Source organism: Rhinolophus hipposideros, assembly GCF_964194185.1.
Source record: "Rhinolophus hipposideros genome assembly, chromosome: 6".
Lineage (NCBI taxonomy): Eukaryota > Metazoa > Chordata > Mammalia > Chiroptera > Rhinolophidae > Rhinolophus > Rhinolophus hipposideros.
In genome coordinates, this window is record NC_138052.1 from 99,717,694 (window position 1) to 99,737,600 (window position 19,907).

A 19,907-nucleotide genomic window follows, 5' to 3' on the forward strand; every position below is an offset into this window, starting at 1 on the left:
GCCGGAACACACCAACGGGGAAGGGCCTCCCTCCCGTGGCCCAGGCACCTCCTTGGAACCTCCCGTCGCCTTGGCGGAGAATGTCCTCTGGCAGCCGCGAGAGAGCACATGTGAGGGGAACATTCCCGGGACCTCACGTGTCTGAAAATGCCTTCGTTTCACCCTCATCCTCGCCTGGCAGTCTGGCAGGGTAGAAACACTGGGCTGGGAGGAATCTTCCCTCGGAACTGTGAGGCCGTGCGGCCACCGAGAAGCAGTGCTGACGAGACCTGGTCCCCAAGCAGACATGCTCGCTTGGGATCTCACAGCACCTGGCCTGACCCGCCGTCTGAGATCCTCCCGGCTGCTCCCGGTGTGGGTCCTTCGTTCCGTGACAGGCAGGTGAGGACGCAGAGGCTCTGCTCCCTTCCTCCCCATGCTCTCCGGAAGCTCCTGCCTCTGGGCCCTGCGTGCCGGGCACAGGCCTTCAATTCTCGCCCTGTCATGTCCAGCTCGTCACTCTTGCTCTGCTTTCCGGGGAGCTGACAACTAGTTTTCCAGCCCGAGGGTCCTGCATGTCTGTGACCACGTGGTTAGCCTCTCTCTCCGAATGTTCTGCGTTGCTGTCTTTCCTGCTGCACTCGTTTGCTGTCCATGGAGACAATGGTTAATGGGAGTCTTTGTTTCCTCTGCAGTTCCCTCCACTGCTGGGGATCCTGAGGGGCAGTTTGTAGGAGCACCCCCGACGTCAGCCTCCTGTGGGCTGCTCAGTGCCTGAAGAGGGGTCTCCTGTATCTGCCTGAGGGGTACAGGTCAGCGAGCTGGGAGCCCAGCAAGCAAGAGTGGTGGAAGCGGGCTGCTATTCTCACTCTGCTCCGTGGCTGATGTCCAGCCCAGCCCAGACCCTGTGCCCTCTCTGTCCAGGGCCGTGGGGACACAGCCCCTCAGACTCCTCCGGCCCAGCCCCTTGTGTGAGCCCCTCCCTGCCTCTCCCCCAGGTCCAGGGTCTCTGTAGTCGCCATCCTGGGCTGGCCAAGCCCGTGGCATCCCCCAAGCAATGGCTCAGGAGTCTACCTTCTCACATGTGATGTCCAGTACCGCCGTCCACCCACTGTCCAGCCTCAAGGCCGTCGGCTCCTTTCCTGACTCCCCAAATGCGAGTGCTTTATGTCTTTTAAAAGCCTTGCTACTACAGGGCAGTGGGGCACAGCCAGCCACCCTGGGCCAGAGCGTGCATGTTTCCTCATGGCCCCACCAGCTCCACCTTCTCTGAGGGCACTGGCCACTGCAACCCCCACCACAGAGCTCAGCACTACGAGTGTCCAGCACCTGAGCACTGAGATATGTGTCCTGAGTGAGTGAATGAGTGAGTTACGTGGTGAATGAAGGCATGAGGGGCTGACTCAAGGCCGGGCTGCAGCGGGACCTGGTGAGGTTCCTGGCTGCCCTGTGCAGGGCCTGGCACAATGCAGAGCAGACGTCTAAGCGTTGGCTACGGCCACCATTGGGAAGAGTGCCCAGCAGCCTCCTGCCGCCTGGTGGCCCAGTGTCTGTAATTCCCAGACCCCATCTGCCTGTATGGCTCTGGCCCCCGAGCCTGTGGGGGCTTCTCCTCGCAGAGGACAAAGGCAAGGCTGGAGGAAGGAAACCCATGGTGGGGCTGTCCCAGTTCAAGGCAGCTGGGAGGCCGGGGTGGCAGTTCCAGGAAGGGCCCTGGGGTCTGTGCATGTCAGGACCTGCCTGTCTGTGCCGAAGACCCTGTGGGGACGGTCACCAACCCCCACACAGGAGAAGCCTGTTAGAAAGCTCCTTCCACCAGGCCCAGATCCCCCACCCTCCATGCGGGGCCGCCCGCCAGAGGCCACGTCCTCATCCTCATCCTCAGGGAGGCTTGGGCCACAGCACCCCACAGTCACCCCTCCCCAGGCCGCCTCTTGCCTCCCCCACGAACCTTAGAGTGCAGCTCAAACCTGACTCCGGGCTCATCGCAGCCAAGGGCCGAGCTGCAGGCTGGGACTGCAGCGTCCCAGGGCTACTTAAGGTTCTGCAAAACCAGTGCCTTTCAGCCCGTTTCCCACCCAACAGACTAGACACGAGGCAGGAAGCCATGGCCCTGGATGGTGGGGGTGGGAGGTTCTCCTCCAGCCCCTCACACCTTCAGACCTGGCGCAGGCCCCACGGAGAAGGGCAGAGCCTGGTGGGTGACCCTCACGGCCTCAGCCATGACCTCAGGGGCTGAGGAAGGGACGGCAGGGATAGGCGCACGCAGAGCAACCTTGAGCGAGCGCAGGCCTGGAAACACAACCCCGGCGTAAGGTAAGAAGGCCTCGGAATACCTAGAAGTTTCTTACTGTCCAGTTTCTGCCTGTTGAGGGGGTTCGTGCCGTAGAGCAGGGTGTGTGCCTCTGAGTGCACGGTCTGTAGCTCCTCCAGGGTGGCCTTCCGTCCGCGGATGCACTGTGGGGACATAACGCGAGAGTCGCTCATCTCTCTCTGCACACGCTCAGGTTCAACAGAAAACCCACGGGACGGAACTGCATGTGCATGAGCAGAAGGTTGGATGGTTGCAAAATGAAAGGCAAACACTGCCCAACACAGTGGGCACAATTTTAAATATTTAAAAATATTTTAAAATTTTTAGAGTTTTTTTAGAAACAGAATTCCAGCCTTTAACACTTTACCGTGATGCCAAAGGACCTGGCATCACATTGGCACTTCGCTTCCCCACTGCCCGGGCCTGGCCTGGAAACCCTGGGAGCTTCCGGGGACTGGGGGGGCTTCCTCGCTCAGGTCTCCCTGGGGAGACGCTGCGACCGTGTCCCAGCATGGCCGAGGGGCAGGGACAAGCCGAGCGCTGGAAGTGGCCCTGCTCACTGTCTCCCTATCTGTCTGTATTTTCTGTGGTTTAAAAGTTCCTCAGATCAAGTCTCCTGGGTTTTTTGGAGGTTTTCTCCAGAAATTAACATAAGAATTACTCTTCTTTTTTTATCCAATTTTTAACAGGAAGGTGGTTTAGGAGGAGAGAGTACAGTTAACAGTTCACAGTGCAGTGGCTTTCTGAGGGCTGGGGAACACAGATAGACTCCAGAGGCCCTGATGGTGATAGCCCAGGGGACAGGGTCCAGGGGACACTCCCCGGCACAGACAGGCCAGCAGCTGCTCTCAGACCTGAACCTCCAGGAGGACCCATAGCTGCTCATAGTAGGACAGCTCCCATCCTTTACTCTGGCCACCCTGCCGAGCCCGAAGCAGCAGCACGGGAGGGGCCCACCATGGCTCCCCGTCGGGAAGCCCCTCTGACTTCTCTCAGGGCCCAGCGCAGTGCCCTGTGCTCTGCCACCCAGGAGGCTGTGCTGGGAGGCGGGGGTGGGGGTGGCTGCAGGGACACTGCGGCAGTGCCTTGCGCTGAGGACCTGGCATCACCCTGGGCCTAGAGGCGCAGCTGGAAGGGGCCTGCACGCCGAGGGTGTCTTCCTCGCATCCCTGAAGGTGGGGAAGCCACACGTCTCACCCCCGTCTCCTCCTGACCAGCCTGCCAGCTTGGGTCTGACCCACAGCCCACTGGCCCCTCCTCCGTGGCACTGCAGGTCCGGGGATCCCTGCGGTCACTGGCCCATACAGGTGCCAACGGCAGCGGCGGAGGGTCTCGGGTCTTTTGTTTCCGTTGCCTTACCCCAACCTGCTGTTGGCTTTTCTGGCTGGGAACTAGGGCAGAGGCCCCCGGCCCTGACTCCTGGGGACGGGGGGCGGGGGGACAGGAAGCAGGCCGGGGCCCTGCAGAGCCCAGCCGCCCTGGAAAAGGAGCAGGGCCTGGCAGCAGGAGGAACAGCGCAGGCCCCCCGGGCAATGCTGCCCCCCGGTGGTGCGCAGCTCAGATCACCCAGGAGCAGCGCCCGCCCCAGCCGTCGTCACCCGCGGCTTGCTGTCCTCCCGGAGCACCTCAGGGCAGGATTCTGGACTCAGCCTTTGTGGCCCCTTCCCCTCCCCAAATCACACCCCCCCCAGAACCGTAACGACAGGGGTCACATGAAACAGGCTGACCTAGGCTCCTACATACTGCAGCTTCTGGAGGAAAGGGCAGGCTGGGCAGTGGGCTCTGCACACACCTGCTCTCCCACCCACAGCGTGAGGCTCGGGCCCTGGCCCAGCTGGCAGGCGGATGTCAGTGCTTTTCATCAACTGTGGGCTCTAGTTTTCTGGGGTCACTCTGCCAAGCAGCATGTGCAGCCCTGAGTCCCACCCCTGGTTTCGTGGGACACAAAGCGTGTGGAGGACACAGCAGGTCCCACCTGGGGGCACCTGGAGGCCAGGGGCTGCCAGCGTAGAGCACCCTGGGACGTGGGTGTAGCCAGCCCCACTGCACAGATGAGGACACTGACGCACTAGCGGCGAGGCCTCCCCAAAGCCCTGGAGAGGTCACGACCCTCGTGAAGGTCACACCCAGCGCAGAGCACGAGCTGGGTCACTTGTGGAAACGCTGTTCCCCCAGCAAAAGGACGAAGGACCTGAAATGTCCCTCAGCAGAGCCCTCCTGTCCCCACGGGCTGAGTGTGGGACCCTCTTGGCTGACAGCAAGTCTGGCCATCGCCACCCCCGGCAGCAGGCAAAGGGAGGGCGAGCCAGAGCCTTGGCACTCCATGGAGAGGGGAGGGGGTAGGCGGGGGCCGCTGTGCATGTAACAGGAATCTAGTCCGACCAGACCAGAGCACCGCTGTCCCACACAACCGCTGCCTCATCGGAGCCCGGATCTGAGCAGACTCTCCACATCCTGGAGGAGCTTTGGGGCGCTGAAGAGAACATTCGGGAAAAGCAACAGGGCTGACTTCCCCTGCGCTTCCAGCTCCTGCCCTGGAGGCAGAGGCCCGAGGACAGCTGGCCATGCATCCTGGGTGCCGATGGGGAACTGGAAATGGTCTCTCCAGGGTAAGCACCAAGAAGGAAAGTAGGCAGCTGTGGGATTCAGCATGAGCACGCTGAAGAGAGGGGGGGATAAAGGGGGCCAGGGTGCAGGGGGACCGGGTGTCCCACACTGTCCCACGCTGTCCCACACTGAACCCAGGCAGGCCCGGCGGCCCTCCTGCACCTCCCCCACTTACCTCGCATTTGCCCCGCAGGCCGGTCTCCTGCAGCCGGGACCAGATGCTCTGGATCCTGCCAGCGTGCTCCGGGTGGCTGTTGGTGTTCCCGCACGTGCACTGGTGCTTCAGCATGAGCGTGTCATACACCAGGCCTGGGCAGGGCAGAGGCGGCAACTGTCAGGAGGCACATGGCACCAGCCCAGAGAGTCCCCCTGCCTAGGAGCGGATGGAGGCTAACGTACGTCCCGTCCTGCAGGGACGATTAGCTAGAGAAATCAAAGGTCACCAGGACCCCTCAGCTGGAGTTCAACGAAACAAAAGCAGAGGCAAGCCGCATGGGCAAACTCGGCTCTCGCTTCTGCTCCCAGGGTGGCCCAGCGGTCAAGCCAACACCACCCGGGACGGGGCAGCGGGCAAGAGACAGACTGCCGGAAAGCTCCGCCAGCCCCGCCCCCAGGACTCAGCTCCCTCAGGCTGTAAGCTGTGTGGCATGAACGCTGCAGGGGGTTGTGCTGACTTCAAGAAACGACACCTTTTGGTCCAAAAATCTGAGTCAGTGTGTCAGGGACCAACCTCTGCGTTAAGGAGTCTGGCAGACGGAAACCGGACAGACCAGACACTATGCTCCCCACCGGCTTTGTGTGGTGAAGCCTGAGGGGCCCAGAGCAGAGCCAGCCCCCAGGGAGCCGTGGCGACAGAAAGGTCACCCACAGGGAGGGAGCCCAGCCGGCCACAGAACCAGCCTGGGCTCTGCGAAGGAAAGGGTGACACGCCCAGACCAATCAAAGTGTCCAGCGTCACGGTCAGGACGCCGTCATGGCAGATGTATTCTGCACACCTGGGGACGAGGCTAGAGAAAGGGGGGCAGGGGTGGCTCCTGGGTGACACTGCAAGAGGGGTGTCCCACTGTTCCTGCCACAGCACTGCCTATGGTCACTTCACACACCTGGTCTCCCAGGGACCTGACAACGGCTAGGCCGGGCTGGGGGAGTGGACGCCCTGGGCTAAGACCTGCTCATCCAGGCAGAGAAAGCTGGGGAGCTCTGTGCAAAGGCCAAGGTCAGTTAGACCGTCAGCTACTGCTTCCATGTGGGACTGCAGAGTGGACGTGGCACCACAGCACGGGGCACAGCTTCAGGGGAACCTGCTTGCCCAGGGCCCAGTGGGACACCTGGCTGCTGGCCGCAGGCTCCACACCCCCCACTCCATCTCTCGTGAGTCAGGCTAACAGGAGTCAGGCCCCTGGTGCTGGAGGAAGGCTGGGTGTACCAGCAAAGCTGAGCAGTGGCAGTGGTGCCACTTGTGGTCAAAAGCAGGTTAGAGGCGCTTACAGGCCCCAAACACAGAAAGTCACAACCAGTGTGCAAAGGGGTGGGCAACACAGGTGTACGCAAGGGGGTGCATTCAGCCTGTACTGGTGACACGTGCACATGTGTCTGTGCACACACGTGTGCTCGTATGCGATGCAGGTGTGCTCAAACAATCCCAATGTCACCGGTACGACAGACACAGCAGCCCGCTCACAGCAGCCCTGTGGTAAGTTTGCTGAGACCCGAAATGCCGGGCAGGCCCGCCCTCCCCACCCGCCTTACCTGTGGTGAACCTTGGTTTGCTGGGCGGCTCCTGCACAGACATGGGGAAGGTGGCCGAGGCGGGGGAGGACTGTGCCCGGGACAGAGGTCGGTGGCCGCCAAAGGACACCGGGATGCCAGCGGCCTCCATGGAGGCCTGGTAGTCCCTCAGCTGGTGGATCCGCTGCTGTTCCAGGAGAAGCGCTTGCTGGGGGTTTGGGGGAGAGAAAGTCACATCCGTGTCCCATGGCTTCACAGGGACCCCCCTCCTGAGGGGCCACGGTGCCCCTTTCTGGTACATCAGTCACCCCGCCAACCCCCTATTCACCTACACACAGCACGGGGACGGAGCACACCTAGGCCACCAGCTGGGGACGGCCACCAGATGCCGAGGAGCCCCCGCCTGCAGGCAGACCTCCTGGGCAAGGCTGTCGTTCCCTTGGATATCACCAAGAGAACCCGATCTGCACACCAGAAACCTGGGTGGAAAAGCCCACCACAGAACGGAGATGCTCTTATTTCATTGGCCACTGCTCCCCTCTCCTGGTCCCTCACTGTCACACATCCTGAGGATGGGGAGGACTGCTGAAGCATTCAGATTCTGGACACCCAGGGCCCATGCTGCCAGGGTGTCAGGGGGCCAGCAGGGCACGGACATGCCTCTGAGGAGGTGGGCCCCAGACGGACAATCCCCAGGACCCCACCTGAGCCACCTTTCAGCAAGAAACAACCAGAGTAGAAAGGGGGAAATTAAATACATGCTTTCATGACAAATTGTTTCTCACAAAGCTATGTCTCTATGAAACTTGGCATCTGTAAGAGTCCAAATAGGAGTCTAAGCCTCCAGGACCGTGGGGCTGAGAAGCAGGTCTCTGACTGGCACCGGGCAGGGGAACCACACCACACCATTCTGCAGTGCAGAGCTGTCGTCACACCTCTGCCCTCGGACTCCACGCCCGTGGAGAAATGCACAAAGGAAGGCTCTAGAAGCAGCCGTGGAGGAGGGTGGGAGACAGGGTTTTGGGCCCAGGGCCACGGGAGTGCTGGTCTGTGGGCTGTGGGCCACTCGGCCAGGGTCCTGGGGCCCCAGAGGAGGTTTACGCCATGGGACCGGCAGGACAGGCCAAGGTGTGTGTCCCGTGGTGGGAGGAGTGGAGCCAGAGGGGGCGAGGGGCCCATGCATCACCTGCCCTGCCCCAGGGGCTGCTCCTTCTCCAGGGCACCCCAGAGATGAGATGTGAAGGAAGGAATGGCTGGATGTCCTGCTTTACAGGCGGGTGGGTGCCAGGAAAGTGGAGGTCCTCTGCCCTGTGAACCCCACTTCCAGGCGTGCCTTAGTTTTTATGCACAAATCTTGTCATTTGGAAGGTCTGGCCCCTGGCTGAGAGGTGGGGCCCATCTCTGTGCTACAACCAGAGGGGAAGGGGCGGGTCAGAAGCAGGAAGGAGCAGAGAAGAAACCAAGGCCTGAGCTGGAGGACCTGGGCGAGAGGACAGTCAGGAGCAGGCAGCCGTACCTGGGGGACCGGCCTCCCCCTCCGTCCCTGCCTCTCCACCCCGGTTTCTGGGCAAGGGGCTCAAACCCAGCTCCACAGCCATCTAAGACCACCAGCACCTCTCCCAAAATACTACTGGATGCCCTGTCTTACGCCTACATCTGCAGATTACCCTACGTCCCAGTGAGTGCCCGATGAGGAGTTCTGCTCAGTATTCTCCCAAGAATACAGAAAACATGTGTTTCTAATTGTCTCAGACTTGGCACACAAGGCTGTTCTTTCTAAAGGAACGCTGATCACTTTATCTTCTACAAGACACTAACCCTAAAAATTTATATATGTGCTTTCCAATCTCATATCTGCGTACCAACAACACACGGAATTTCAGTTACAGTAAGAGATTTGCTTCTTTCATTAACTGTCCAGGTCCTGCCACCGACGTGGACATAGAGCCCGGTCAGGCCGTCGGCCAGGATGGCCAGCTGTCGTTCCCAGCCACCAGAGCTGCACAACTTCCTCTCTGTTTTCCTAAATGTGGCAGTGGGGTTAGTATCTGGGGTGCTACTAGTGGCTGAGAAATCAGAGCCAGGTCCCTCTGAGTGAGAAACAGGCAAAGCACCAAACACATCTGCTGCCTGCAGCTCCACCCTGAAGTGAGGAAGCCCAGGGAGCGATGGAGGGTGTGGCCTGACACCACCCCAGAGGCCTCGAGAGAAATCTAGGAGCTAATCGTGGGTGTCACATACGGAGCCTTTCCAGGTGCTGCTGGGAGACACGGGGAAGCAGCAGTGGGCCACACACCTGGGCTGCTGGAGATGAGGGGAGCATGGCTGGGCAGCCAGCAGGAAGTCTAGCAAGAAGGGAGCGACAAGCCAGAGGCCCCCACCCCAGACGCAGCTCCACTGCTGGAGGATATGGTCAGATTCCACTGCTTGGGTGCCCTGGGCTCTCACGTCCTGTTTACCAGGAGCAAGAACCTCCACGGCAACAGCTGGGCTTCTCACGTGGGGTTTCTGACTCACTGGCCAGCTATTCTAGTGTTTTGCTGACCTGAGTTTTATTTTTAACTTAATAAATCATTCATCAGAGTTATTCATCAGTCTCTTGTGAGTTTGATGATTGTGTGTCAGTGCCCAGGAATCTTACTGGCTCTGGGTACCTGGGTCGCACCACTTTTCTGGATCTGCAAGGCTGGTGGTCGCTGCTGCCTCTTTGCCCCCCAAAGGTCCTGCCCACCTTTTTAATCAACTAAGAAATTAATCTCCTTCCCCTAACCTTCAGAGACTATGCTGAATCCTACAAACACTTCGATTTACGCTAATCCACAATTTACAAACCTGAAAGGAAACGGTCCCTAGGGAGTCTGGGGCTGGTATTCGGCTGGAAAGCCGGTGCAGAAATGCCCACAGTGAACAAACGGCCAGTATCTGTAGGCATTGCTAAGGTAGAACAGACATGTTTTACCTCCCATACCACCCAGGGAAAGGTGGGTGAGGCCCTGGGCAGGCCGGGGGCGCGGAAGAAGCCCTCGTGTTTCTACTGCCCACCAGTCAGCCAGAGGGCACCGCCCTGAGGGGACGTGGGCCAGGGCCCAGGCCCCTGCACTCACCCACTCTGCCTCGGGCCTGCCCCTCCCGTCACCTGTCTGAAGAGCAGCTCCTGCTCCGTGGGCTGGCGCTGGCCAGGCTCCGCCTCGCACAGGGGCTCCGCCTCCTCGCCGTCGCTCTCCGGGGGCTCTTGCTTCACCTGCACGCCGGCTAGCGCGTGGGCCTCCTTCTGCCCCGACAGCCGGTCCAGGAAGGGCTCTTCCAGGAGGGCCTGGTGCTCACGCAGCTCCTCCTCCGTCTCCTCGGGGTGGCTCTCGGGCTGCCGGGCAGGCTCGCTGGGTTTGGGGATCATCTGTGAGGGGAGGGGTGCATCTGGTGTGACCCAGGAGGGCGAGTGCGCACGTCAGAGACAAAGCTGTGTCCGCACCCGAGCCAAGGCCTGCGGGCACCGGGCACCTCTGTGCACCCGCCGCGGGCGCTGTCCGCGGTGCTGAGGACGGGACGGGACGCCGAGGCCCGCGCAGGGTCTGCCCCAGCCGGGAAAGGGACAGATCCGCACTGGTACGTTTATTAAGCACACTGTGTGCCCGGCCAGACACTAAAGATGAAAAGTCACAAGTGCCAACCCCTGCCTGCACCTGGGCGCGCAGGGGAGAGGCCCACGCCACCTGCCTCCCGCACGATCGCCGCTGCTGAGAATGTACCCATCCCTCCTACAGCCTCAGTCCGGTCATTCATCTGTTCTGAGACATTCCTTGCTCACGTTCCTCCTCGTGCAACTAAGGGTCCCAACCTGAAAGGGGACAGTGCTGCTCCTCCTTTTTAGGAGGAGCCAGCACTGAGGGGAGAGGCAGTGCTCCTCCTCCTTCTGCACCAGCTGACCATAACCCAGACACCCCCTCCTCCCTTCCCCCAGGCCTGAGATGTCTGAGATTTCAGCATTCCAACACCAGGACCGGGGCTCAGACAACAGGACAAAGGGCACGGGGACAGGGGCTTCGAAGGCTAATGTCATGAACTTTGCCCTCCAGACTACAGGCATGAGGCTGTTTTCTCACAGGGGGTGGCACAACCCTGCCTGTGCCATGGAAACATCCCAAAGGGTCAGACGGAAAATGGGAGGGGCTGGGGAGTATTTCAGAGAAGTGACACTTTGGGGGCTCAGCCAGGCCGAGGAAGAAGGCCCGAGAGGGGGAGGGTCCAGGCAGCGAGGGGCAGGCTGGGCAGCAGTGTGTGCTCCTGGTGGACGTGGAGACTGGGCAGATGCCCGGGACTCCTGGCTGGGTGTGGAGGACAGCTGCCGTCAGGGGGAGGTGGCTGCTCAGGCTGGAAGGGCAGGTAGGAGCCGAGCCCCGAGAGGCTGACATTCAGGCACCTAGTGGACCCATGAGGATAAATCATTTGAGAAGGGGATCCAAGTGGGGGATTCAGGGGACAGGCCAGGGCTGGAGATGGCTCTCACGAAGTACCCAGCAGACAGAACTCAAAGCCTCGAGCACAGAGCTCGTGCAAGGCTACGGAGCCAGCACTGAGAGGGGAGAGGCAGGGAGTCAAGAGACAAAGGGAACAGGGAGAATAGGCCAGAGACCAGGGCAGCCGGTGTCACGCCAGGAGGGAAAGACGGGCCACGGGGCTGGCCACCCTGGGGACGAGGACTCGAGGGGACTGCACCTCCAGGCGTGGACTCAGCACTGGGACAGTCGTGAGGAGGCACACAGCCTCACGCTCTGCTGGGAGACACCCTTCCAAAGGCCCTGCAAGGTGGCCATGGGGAAGTCGGCACCAGGTGGGGGCAGATGTGGGGACACAGGAGTGCTGCGCTTCCCGAGGGGGACCCCGCCGGGTGGTAACTCAGAGGCCCTTCCAGGAGGCCCCGCTCTGAAGTGGGTACGTGTCTGCAGAAAGAGCCCAGGACCCTGCCTGGGGTGGAGGCTACAGGAAAAGCGACTGTGGAGCAGAGGGCCCGGCCCAGGTCCCCTGGGGCTCCCCTGAGGAAACCGGGTGGTGGCAAAACAGAACATTAGTAAAGGAGCAGAGAGAGGCCATGTGAAAGTGTACTCAGGTGGCGGGACGCTCCTACCCTTCCAATGTTTTCTGCTCAATTTCCAAAGTGCAGAAAGTTGTCAAGAATTGTCCAAGAAGCCACACATGCCCTTCACCTAGATACGCCACACAGAGGACAGAGAGAGAGGCAGAGATCAGCCCCTCCCTCTGCTGACCTACTTGAGGGCTGGTTGTGGCTGGGGGCCCCAGCCAGCAAATGCTGGAACAGCACGCCTCTGCCATTCTCCCACACAAGCCTCGGGCACCTCCCACTTGAGAATTTCACTGATAATCTTAGTTCACTGATAAGCTCCTTTGTTGTATGCATTCAAGTTTCCTATGTGGCCACTCTTGGTCCGATTCAGGCCGGCTGAAGATCATACGCTGTGTTTAGGTGACCTGTCCAAGGCTGACAGGTCTGAGGTGTCCGACCAGTTACTCTGCAAAGCGCTCCAGGACGTGGGTGAGGGATCGGCCCGCCCAGTGTCTAGGGCAGGTGCTGAGGGTGCTGGTGTGGCCCTCAGGGACGGGGGTCGGGCAGTTCTCGGGGGAAGGAGCTGGTTGCTGCTGCCATCAGTGCCATCTGTGGGCCGTGCTCTGCTCCCTTCAGTGACACGCTGGGAGGTAGGGCTGCGTGTGTTCAGTCTCACACGTGTCCTGTGGTGCTCGGCCACATGACAGGGCACTGGCTCTCTCCACCTGGTTGCCTGGGCGAGGAGAGCAGCATCCCCTCCCTTCTCCCGCAGCTTTCCTCTCAGGGAGCCCCTTGAGCTCCTGCCCTCATCCCTGCAGCCCTGGGAGGTGGGTGGGTGGGAGCCCTGGGCCATCGGACGGAAGGAGGGAGGAGTGAAGGTGGCGAGGGCCCAGCGCAGCTCTGCCCGGAGGAGTGCGGCGGAGCGGGAGCCCCGAGCAGCCTGCTCATGGGGACACTGCCCCCGGGATCCTGGGCATTGGCCTGCAGGCCCCTCCAGAGGCACTGGGGCACCAGGACTTCCACCGACAGCCCGGCTCTGGCGATGATTTCTGCAGGCCCGGGAGGGACGTGCTGACGCCCTGTCCCGAGGAGCTCTGGGCAGGGCCACCGGAGCTGCTGCCAGCTCCCTGGAGCTCACTTCACATCCTGAGGAACAGAGGCTCCCAGCGTGGCCTCGGGACACAGGGTGCCTGGGAGGGCTGTCACCAGGGCAGCGGCAGGTGGCCTGCGTCAGCGGCCTCCCTGTGACGCAGAGCAGGCTCTGTCACAGAACCGCCAAGGGTCTTGGCTCAGCAGTGACGCAGGTGCCTGTGCAGCCAACCTCCTGGGGCCGAAGCCACAGACAGAGGCGTCTGTGTCCCGTTGCTGAAATCAGCTCTGCTCCCCAGCAGTCGGCTGTGGGCTGGGCCACACGGCAGAGCTGGCTCGGGAGCCGACCCGCAGGCGAAGGCCACGGTGAGAACGCTGGCAGAGAGGCAGCAGCCAACTGGGCGACAAATCAGCTCTTTGTCTCCCAGTGGCATTTGGACCCAAGGAGTCTTCTTTCATCAATTAGATGAGAACACACGCCACTGTGCATTTGGAACACACGTTTTCCAAAAGCCAGACTGAGTTCAGGGCCAAAAGCAAACTGGTTAAAGCCCACTGGACGGACAAGCTCATAATGAGACCACCCAAAAACGGTCCCGTTTTCACATCCCAGCCTGTCGGGTAAAGGGAAGCACAGCAGCTCCAAGGAATGCAGCCGGCTCCCCCAGGGCCCGAGCTAAGTGTGGACTTCGGCAAAGCCTCCTGCAGCTGTCCACGCCCTCCGACATTCTCCTTCAGGGAGAAAAGCATGTCTGCCTCCGCACACGACACCCACTCCGCACAGATCAGACCCGAAGCCAGGCCCAGGCGTGCCCTTTGGAGCTGAAAGCCCGTCTGCCCCCAGTGACATGCAGTGTCCAGGAAGTTCCCTCCCCAGCTGCACGTGAGGCACCAGGCCCTCGCCATAAAATAACAGCTAGAGAGCGGCAGGGGCCACGGAGGTGCCAGAGCCAGCTCCTCAGCCAGGGGGTCGGTGCTCCAGGCTGTGGGCCTCGGGGAAACTACGGTGGCCACACTGGGCTGCTGGGACCGTGACAACTGCAAAGGGCTGGTGACATAGTTGCAGCAACTGCGCAGGAAGGCAGATGGTACACAGGGCGCGGGGCCAAGTGCCTCCAGGGAGCGAGCTGCTAGGGGCAGCCCCTCCGAGACCCAGGCACCAGACAGCATCACACATGACTGGCGGCCCCCTGAATGCCCCAGGAGAACAGTGTAGAAACGTCTCAATCACCTGTCGCTCCTCCCATGATTCAGTCACATAATAGAATTCTGGGAGATTACCCAGTTTCTAGATCGTTCTGTTCCAGAATGTGCCATAAGTAAACAGTGTTTCCTACCGTGCCACTCACACAGTAACATAGGAACACTGAGGAGCCGAGCTGGCATTAGAAGGATGACTGGGAAGTGCTGTGACAACAGGAGGAGCAGACCTGGCAGGAGGCGTGTCGCCCAGTCAGCGAGTACCTTTCCTGTGCACACGGGTTGTGCTGGCTGGCCGCCCACCTGACTGCCCTGCGCCGTCCGCTGGGAAGCCTGCGGGGCCCGGGGGGAGATGGGAGCCTGTTTCCTAGTGCCTGGGGGGCACAGGGGCATCTGTCTGGGGCAGCTGGCCAGCAACTCAAGAGAAGTGTGCCAAAGCTCGTCCCATGGCTGTCACAGGGAACACACTGGGGCAAATTGGAGCCACATGGCCACCATCTCTAAGGGAAGGTGCCCCAGGGCCCCGGATATCCATGAAAGCAATGCTCAGACCCCGCGGGGGGCTGAGCCAGGCTCAGTGGAGCAGACGGTCATTTCCACGAGGGACACTAACAAAAAACCAGCACCTGAGATTGGCTGGCATCGTGCCAGGGACTTGGGTCCACCGGGGAACAGCACAGACCCCGCCCTCGTGAGCTGCCATTCCAGCAGGGGAAGCAGATACGAACATGGGATGTGAGCAGAGGACATGGTCTCTGCCAGACGGGAGGGAGGGCGAGGTAAGAGGAGGGGGCTGGGCAGCAGTCGTAACTCGGGGCAGGTGGCCCATCGCGAGGTGACACCCGGCCAGGACTTGTAGGAGCCAGCCCAGGCAGTCTGAGGGTGGGAGGATGCTCCTTTGAAGACTGGTCTCCTTCCCCAACATGCAGACGGGCCCCGAGGGCTGCAGAAGGGACAGCAGGCAGCACTGAGGGCTGGCGGGGCACGGGTCAGGGCTGGCCGCAGCAGCACCCCCACCCCTGCAAAGGCAGCTGCGCTCCTCACAAGCCATCGTCCCACTTGTGTGGACTCCAGACACACGCTCCTTCCAGGTCTCATCCTCAAGCCTCTTACCCGCCCTCCCCATTCCTCAGGAAAGCAGACAGGGAGCTTCCTCGTGTGTGACAAGAGCAGGACTCAGGACTGGGGCCGCCCGGAAGGGGAAGAAACAGGTGAGCTTTCCTGGGAAAGACACACCTCGAGAAACAAGCCTGCCGTCCCCAGATCCGCCAGTTCTCCAAGTTTCCTTCACAAAGTCACCAAGACGCCTGTTATCTCAGCCTGTTCGCTAAGAGCCTTACTGGGCTGTAATTCACATACCATACAATCCACACTGTTAAGCTGTGCAACTCAGTCGCTGTCGGCATACTACCTAAGAGCTATGCAGCCATCACCACACTCTGTTGTGGGACGTTTCCACTACCTCAGAAAGTAACCTCGACCCCACGGGCCGTCACTCCCCATGCCCCAATCCCGGCCCCCGGCAACCACCCCGCTGTCAGCCGCCTCAGGCTCTGCCTGTTCTGGACGCTGGTACAGACGAGCTGCACAGTGGGGGCTTTTCCGCGTTCCGCTTCTTTCACTCGGTCATGTGTTCAAGGTCCGTCCCCAAGGCAGCATCAGTGCTTCGCTCCCTTTCAGGGCCGAGCAGTATTCCACCGCGTGTCCTGTTCGGTAACCATTCATCTGCTGATGGGCATTTGGGGCATTGCCAGTGTTTGTGTACAAGTCCTTGTGTGGACGTGTGTTCTCGGTTCTCTTGGGCATGTACCTAGGACGATAGCTGAGGGGTCCCGTGAGAACTGTGTAACGCTTTGAGAAAACGCTGGACTCTTCTCCAAAGCGGCTGCTCTCATTCTTTCATATTAAAGATGCTTCATTTCAAACATCCGCATTTGGAAGAGGTTATCTGAAACGTATTTTAACAGCCGGCAACACTAACCTTTCCTACCACTTCCTGCTGAAAACGGCTTTGTCGGGACACAAGACTCTGGATGCCGTGGGCCTCTGCGCTGGCCGCAGCAACAAGCCCCTTCGGACCATATCATTCCAATGGGTGAGGGACAGCAAGTGCCACGTGACTTACAAAGTGTGCTTTGAGGCTCCGTGCCACTGTCAAGTTGGGGACTTTGTGATGTCCAAGAAAAAAATGCTGACCGGCTAGAGTTCACTCCACAGTGACAGAAATGATTCACAGGTACACCCAGCTCCAAGCCTACAACAGCCTGCTGACCTGGGGGGTGGGGGATGGACACGCAGAGACTGCCCCGTCCATGCACGCGTGGGGAAGCCGGAGCCCACCGCTTGTCCCAGTCCCCCAGCGTCTCCAGAGCAGAATGGGCACGTGAGACCCGACGTTCGGCGTGCGGTGCGCAAGCCTCAACTCCCACTTGTCCCACCCCCCGCAGCAAGTGTACAGACACCCTGTCTTTCCGTGTGTGGAAACGCGAGCCCAGCCTCGGCGTGCAGAAACCTGAACCCCCACTTGTTCCCTGCGCCACCCCCCGGCCCCCCGGCCCCCAGGGCAGCCGGTGCACAGGACACTGTCCGTCTGCCTGCGAAAGCCCCGCTCACTTGCCCCACCCACCTCGGCCCACCCTCCGCGTGCAGAAGCGCAGCCCCCCGTGCCAGGCACCCTGTCCCCCAGGGCAGCCGGCACACACCCACCTTGCCCATGTGTAGCTGCTGCTGCTGGAACTGCTGCTTGTGCTTCTCCAGGAACTGCTGGTGCTGCTGCTGGACCACCAGCTGCTGCAGGGCCTGCGCGCTCTGGGGCAGCGGCGCCGACTGCGTTCGCCCCAGCGGGCGGTGCTGCCGCAGCTTGTGCACGGACGGGGACAGCCGGTCTGCGCCCACCAGGGGCTGTGCGTGCAGGGGCAGCGCCCCGAGGCCTGCAAAGACACCAGTCTGAGGGTAATACAAGGACACAGGGCAGGGGAGGCGGGAGAAGGTAGGTGGGGAGCGGGCTGGTGAGTGATGGGCGCAGACACCCAGCGCTGCAGCCACTGCCCAGGCGCCTCCTCCCTGCAGCCCGCCGGGCATGACTCCAGCAGCACCAAGTGCCAGGAGCCCGGGCTTCCGCGACAGGGGCTGTCATTTGGAGGCTACTGTCCATGACACCCAGGTCTGTGCCATAAACAGGCAGCTCGCCCTGCCCGAGAGTGTCCCCAGGACAATCACCCCTCAGAGGGGCTCAGGCCCTAGAAAGGTTTTGATCTGAAATCATTGCAGGTGGCCAGAGTGGCAAAGGCCATGCTCAGAAAGGTTGCGATGGCTCTGGGGGCCTAGAGTATGTCCAAGAAGACCAGAGCGTGTCCCAGAAGAGGTCCTCAGTCCTCTTCCCTAACTGTCACGGAAACTAGTAACAGAAACTGAGGGGACAAAACTGTCCTGAGGGAAGCAAATAGTTTAAGGGTCTCTGAAAGCCTTGGTTTTTATACCTAGAGGGGATGGACACTTAAAACGTCCTGATAGATCTTGTCAAAGTTTTTCTACAAATTTCTACAAAGGTTTCAGCAGCTGACCAGCCCGCCAGCTGCACTGGAGGGTGGCTGTCCCCACCCCCGCCTAGACCAGGCTTTTAAAATCAGCATCTGTTTTAATCTGCACTGGAATCTAATCTCGGTTTAAAATGCACCCTTTCCATGTGAACCCAGGAAGTTACACACTTTTCCTTTTGTATGCTTTTCATCCATCTGGTTTTTCTTTTGCAAACTGCTGGTTTAGGTAATTTACCATTTTTCCATGGTTCTATGGGCAACTGGGTCTAACAAACCCCTTTCCTTGGCAACCTGCAGTAAATAAACACTAAACAACATTGCTGAGGCTGAAAATGACCCTGGGTCAAGGACATCTGACAGGGAGAAAGGACAAGTGAACAGACTGCACAGTTCCCGGCGCCCCTGTGAGTGACCAGGAGGCTAAATGACCCACCAGGTACCAAGAGCTGCCCCCTCTACTTGGCCCTTCTCCAACCTATTCGCCTGCCCAGTCCCACCTCAGGTCTTAGGAGTGATGACGTCACTTCTCCAGGAAGCTGTGTGTGCATGGGGTGGGGGGAGGGACCTGCCCTGGTGCCCAGCCCCTCCCACAGGCCCACCAGCACAGCTCAGCGTTTCCCGGCCATCTCGTCTCCGGCACGTAGGGACGCTGGTCTGAGAGCTCTGCACTCGCCAGCTGCGGGATAACGTGGGGCCCGTGGCTGTGTGTGGAGCTGCAGAAGCGGCTCAGGGCTTGGCACACTGGCCTTGCAGCCTGGAAACAGGGCCGATGGCCTCGCCCTGCCCTGGCTGCTGCCTCACCCACCTGGGGGCTGCACCAGCCTTCTGCTCTGCTCACCAGTCAATCACACTGTGTGCTGAGTACCTCACCTGGGCCACTAACGATCGAGAACGTCCCAGCCAGCGGCGGGTAGATGGGTCTGCGGGGAAGGGACCCCTAAGCCTCACCTCTGACCGGGGCAGCCGCTCCTCCCCTAGTGGCTGCTTTCGGAGCTGTCCTGGCTCAGTGCGTCTGACCACCTGTGTATCGCAATCACTAGCAAACAGGTAAATCTGTGGGCTGACCGCTCGTGAAAACACAACAAAAGTGGATCGGCAGTGACACTCAGGCACAAGCCACCTCGGAAACCGTGCCTGTCACTTGGGTCAATGGCAGGAATGTTTACTGCGTACGGACTACGCATCAGAGACGGGGTGCTGGGGGTGGAGGGCTGGCAGAGCTGCAGGACGCAGGGCCGGGCTCCAGGCCACTGTCAGGAGGAAGAAGCTGAGGCAGCAGGTGTGGGCTGCGCACGGGAACAGAAGCCAGGGACGAGGGGCACGCGAGCCGGCCTGAGGAGGAAAGGGGGCCTCAGAAAGGCAGTGGCTTCCAGAAGCCACCCTCAGCGGCCTAGTCAGTGAGGAGGAAACAGGCACCCGGCCATCTGTGTGGGGGCGAGAGGGCTCCCTCCAGGCCAGCGCCCACTGTGCTGACGGCACAGCCCCCACAGGCCCCAGTCAGGGCAGCCGAATGCTCGCACCACATCCGGTGCGACTAGAAAGCAGTTTCCACTTTCAGTTTCAGTGCTAATGGCCATCTGCAGCTGAGGCTCCCACCCTGGGTGACAGTGAACTGGGTGAATGGAGGAGACACTGGTGGCAGCTAAATGACAGGACCCGTCAGGAGGACCCGGGGAAGGGCTCCTAAGGCTCTGGAAGAACAGATGGGCCACCTGGGGAGTGACGGAGAGACGGTGGTTGAAGGATAAAACTGACAAACCCAAAAGAAACTGCCACGGCCCTAACAGCTAACACCTAAGGGCTCCCCGTGTCAGGTGCCACCCTGCCTTCAAACTCAACTCAAGATGAGACACATGCCCCTGACACCTCCACTTTATAGATGGGACACTCAGGCACAAGGGGCAGGGGACTTCCCAAGGTCACAGAGCTCAGGATGAGGCTGGGACGGGGAGCTTCTGCTTTGGGCCACTGCACCGCCTCCCACCGTGCAGGAGAGGGGCCTGTGCGTTGGGGAGCAAGGGGGATGCCCAGCAGCTCAGAGGTGAGCCTGTCGGGCAAGGAGGGAGGGCAGGACGGGGGCACACTGGGGCAGCGTGATGTCAAAGACACAGGGTCTCAACCAATGGGAGCTGCTGACAGCTGTCGTAACAGAAGGGCCACCAGACTGCACACGGAGCACAGGAAGCAGCACTGACGACCCAGAAGCCATGCTCAGCAAACTTGGAGACGTGATATCTATGCAAACCGGTTACTGAGCTCCTCCTATAAAACAGGCTACTTTCCATGAACCAGGGACAAGTGACACTAAGAATGCTGTAATGGTGGACGATGACATGATTTATACAAATGAGAAAGGAGTGACAGGCACTTCTCTGACGAAGTGACGTGAGCG

The 19,907-nt window shown here is 60.4% G+C and overlaps 1 protein-coding gene across 6 annotated transcripts in view; it reads right to left on the reverse strand.

Annotated features, from left to right (window-relative positions):
- Nucleotides 1-19,907, reverse strand: part of HDAC4 (histone deacetylase 4) — a gene marked incomplete at its 5' end in the record, with an annotated part of 265,863 nt that overhangs the window by 36,958 nt on the left and 208,998 nt on the right. For 4 of the 6 annotated variants that reach the window (XM_081052346.1, XM_081052344.1, XM_081052342.1 and 1 more), the window contains 5 exons: nt 2,316-2,436; nt 5,076-5,209; nt 6,650-6,836; nt 9,765-10,022; nt 16,683-16,906. In XM_081052346.1, coding sequence (XP_080908472.1) covers nt 2,316-2,436; nt 5,076-5,209; nt 6,650-6,836; nt 9,765-10,022; nt 16,683-16,906 — 924 coding nt within the window. The remainder of the gene's footprint in view (nt 1-2,315; nt 2,437-5,075; nt 5,210-6,649; nt 6,837-9,764; nt 10,023-16,682; nt 16,907-19,907) is intronic. The other 2 variants (XM_081052341.1, XM_081052345.1) reach the window with 1 other exon arrangement.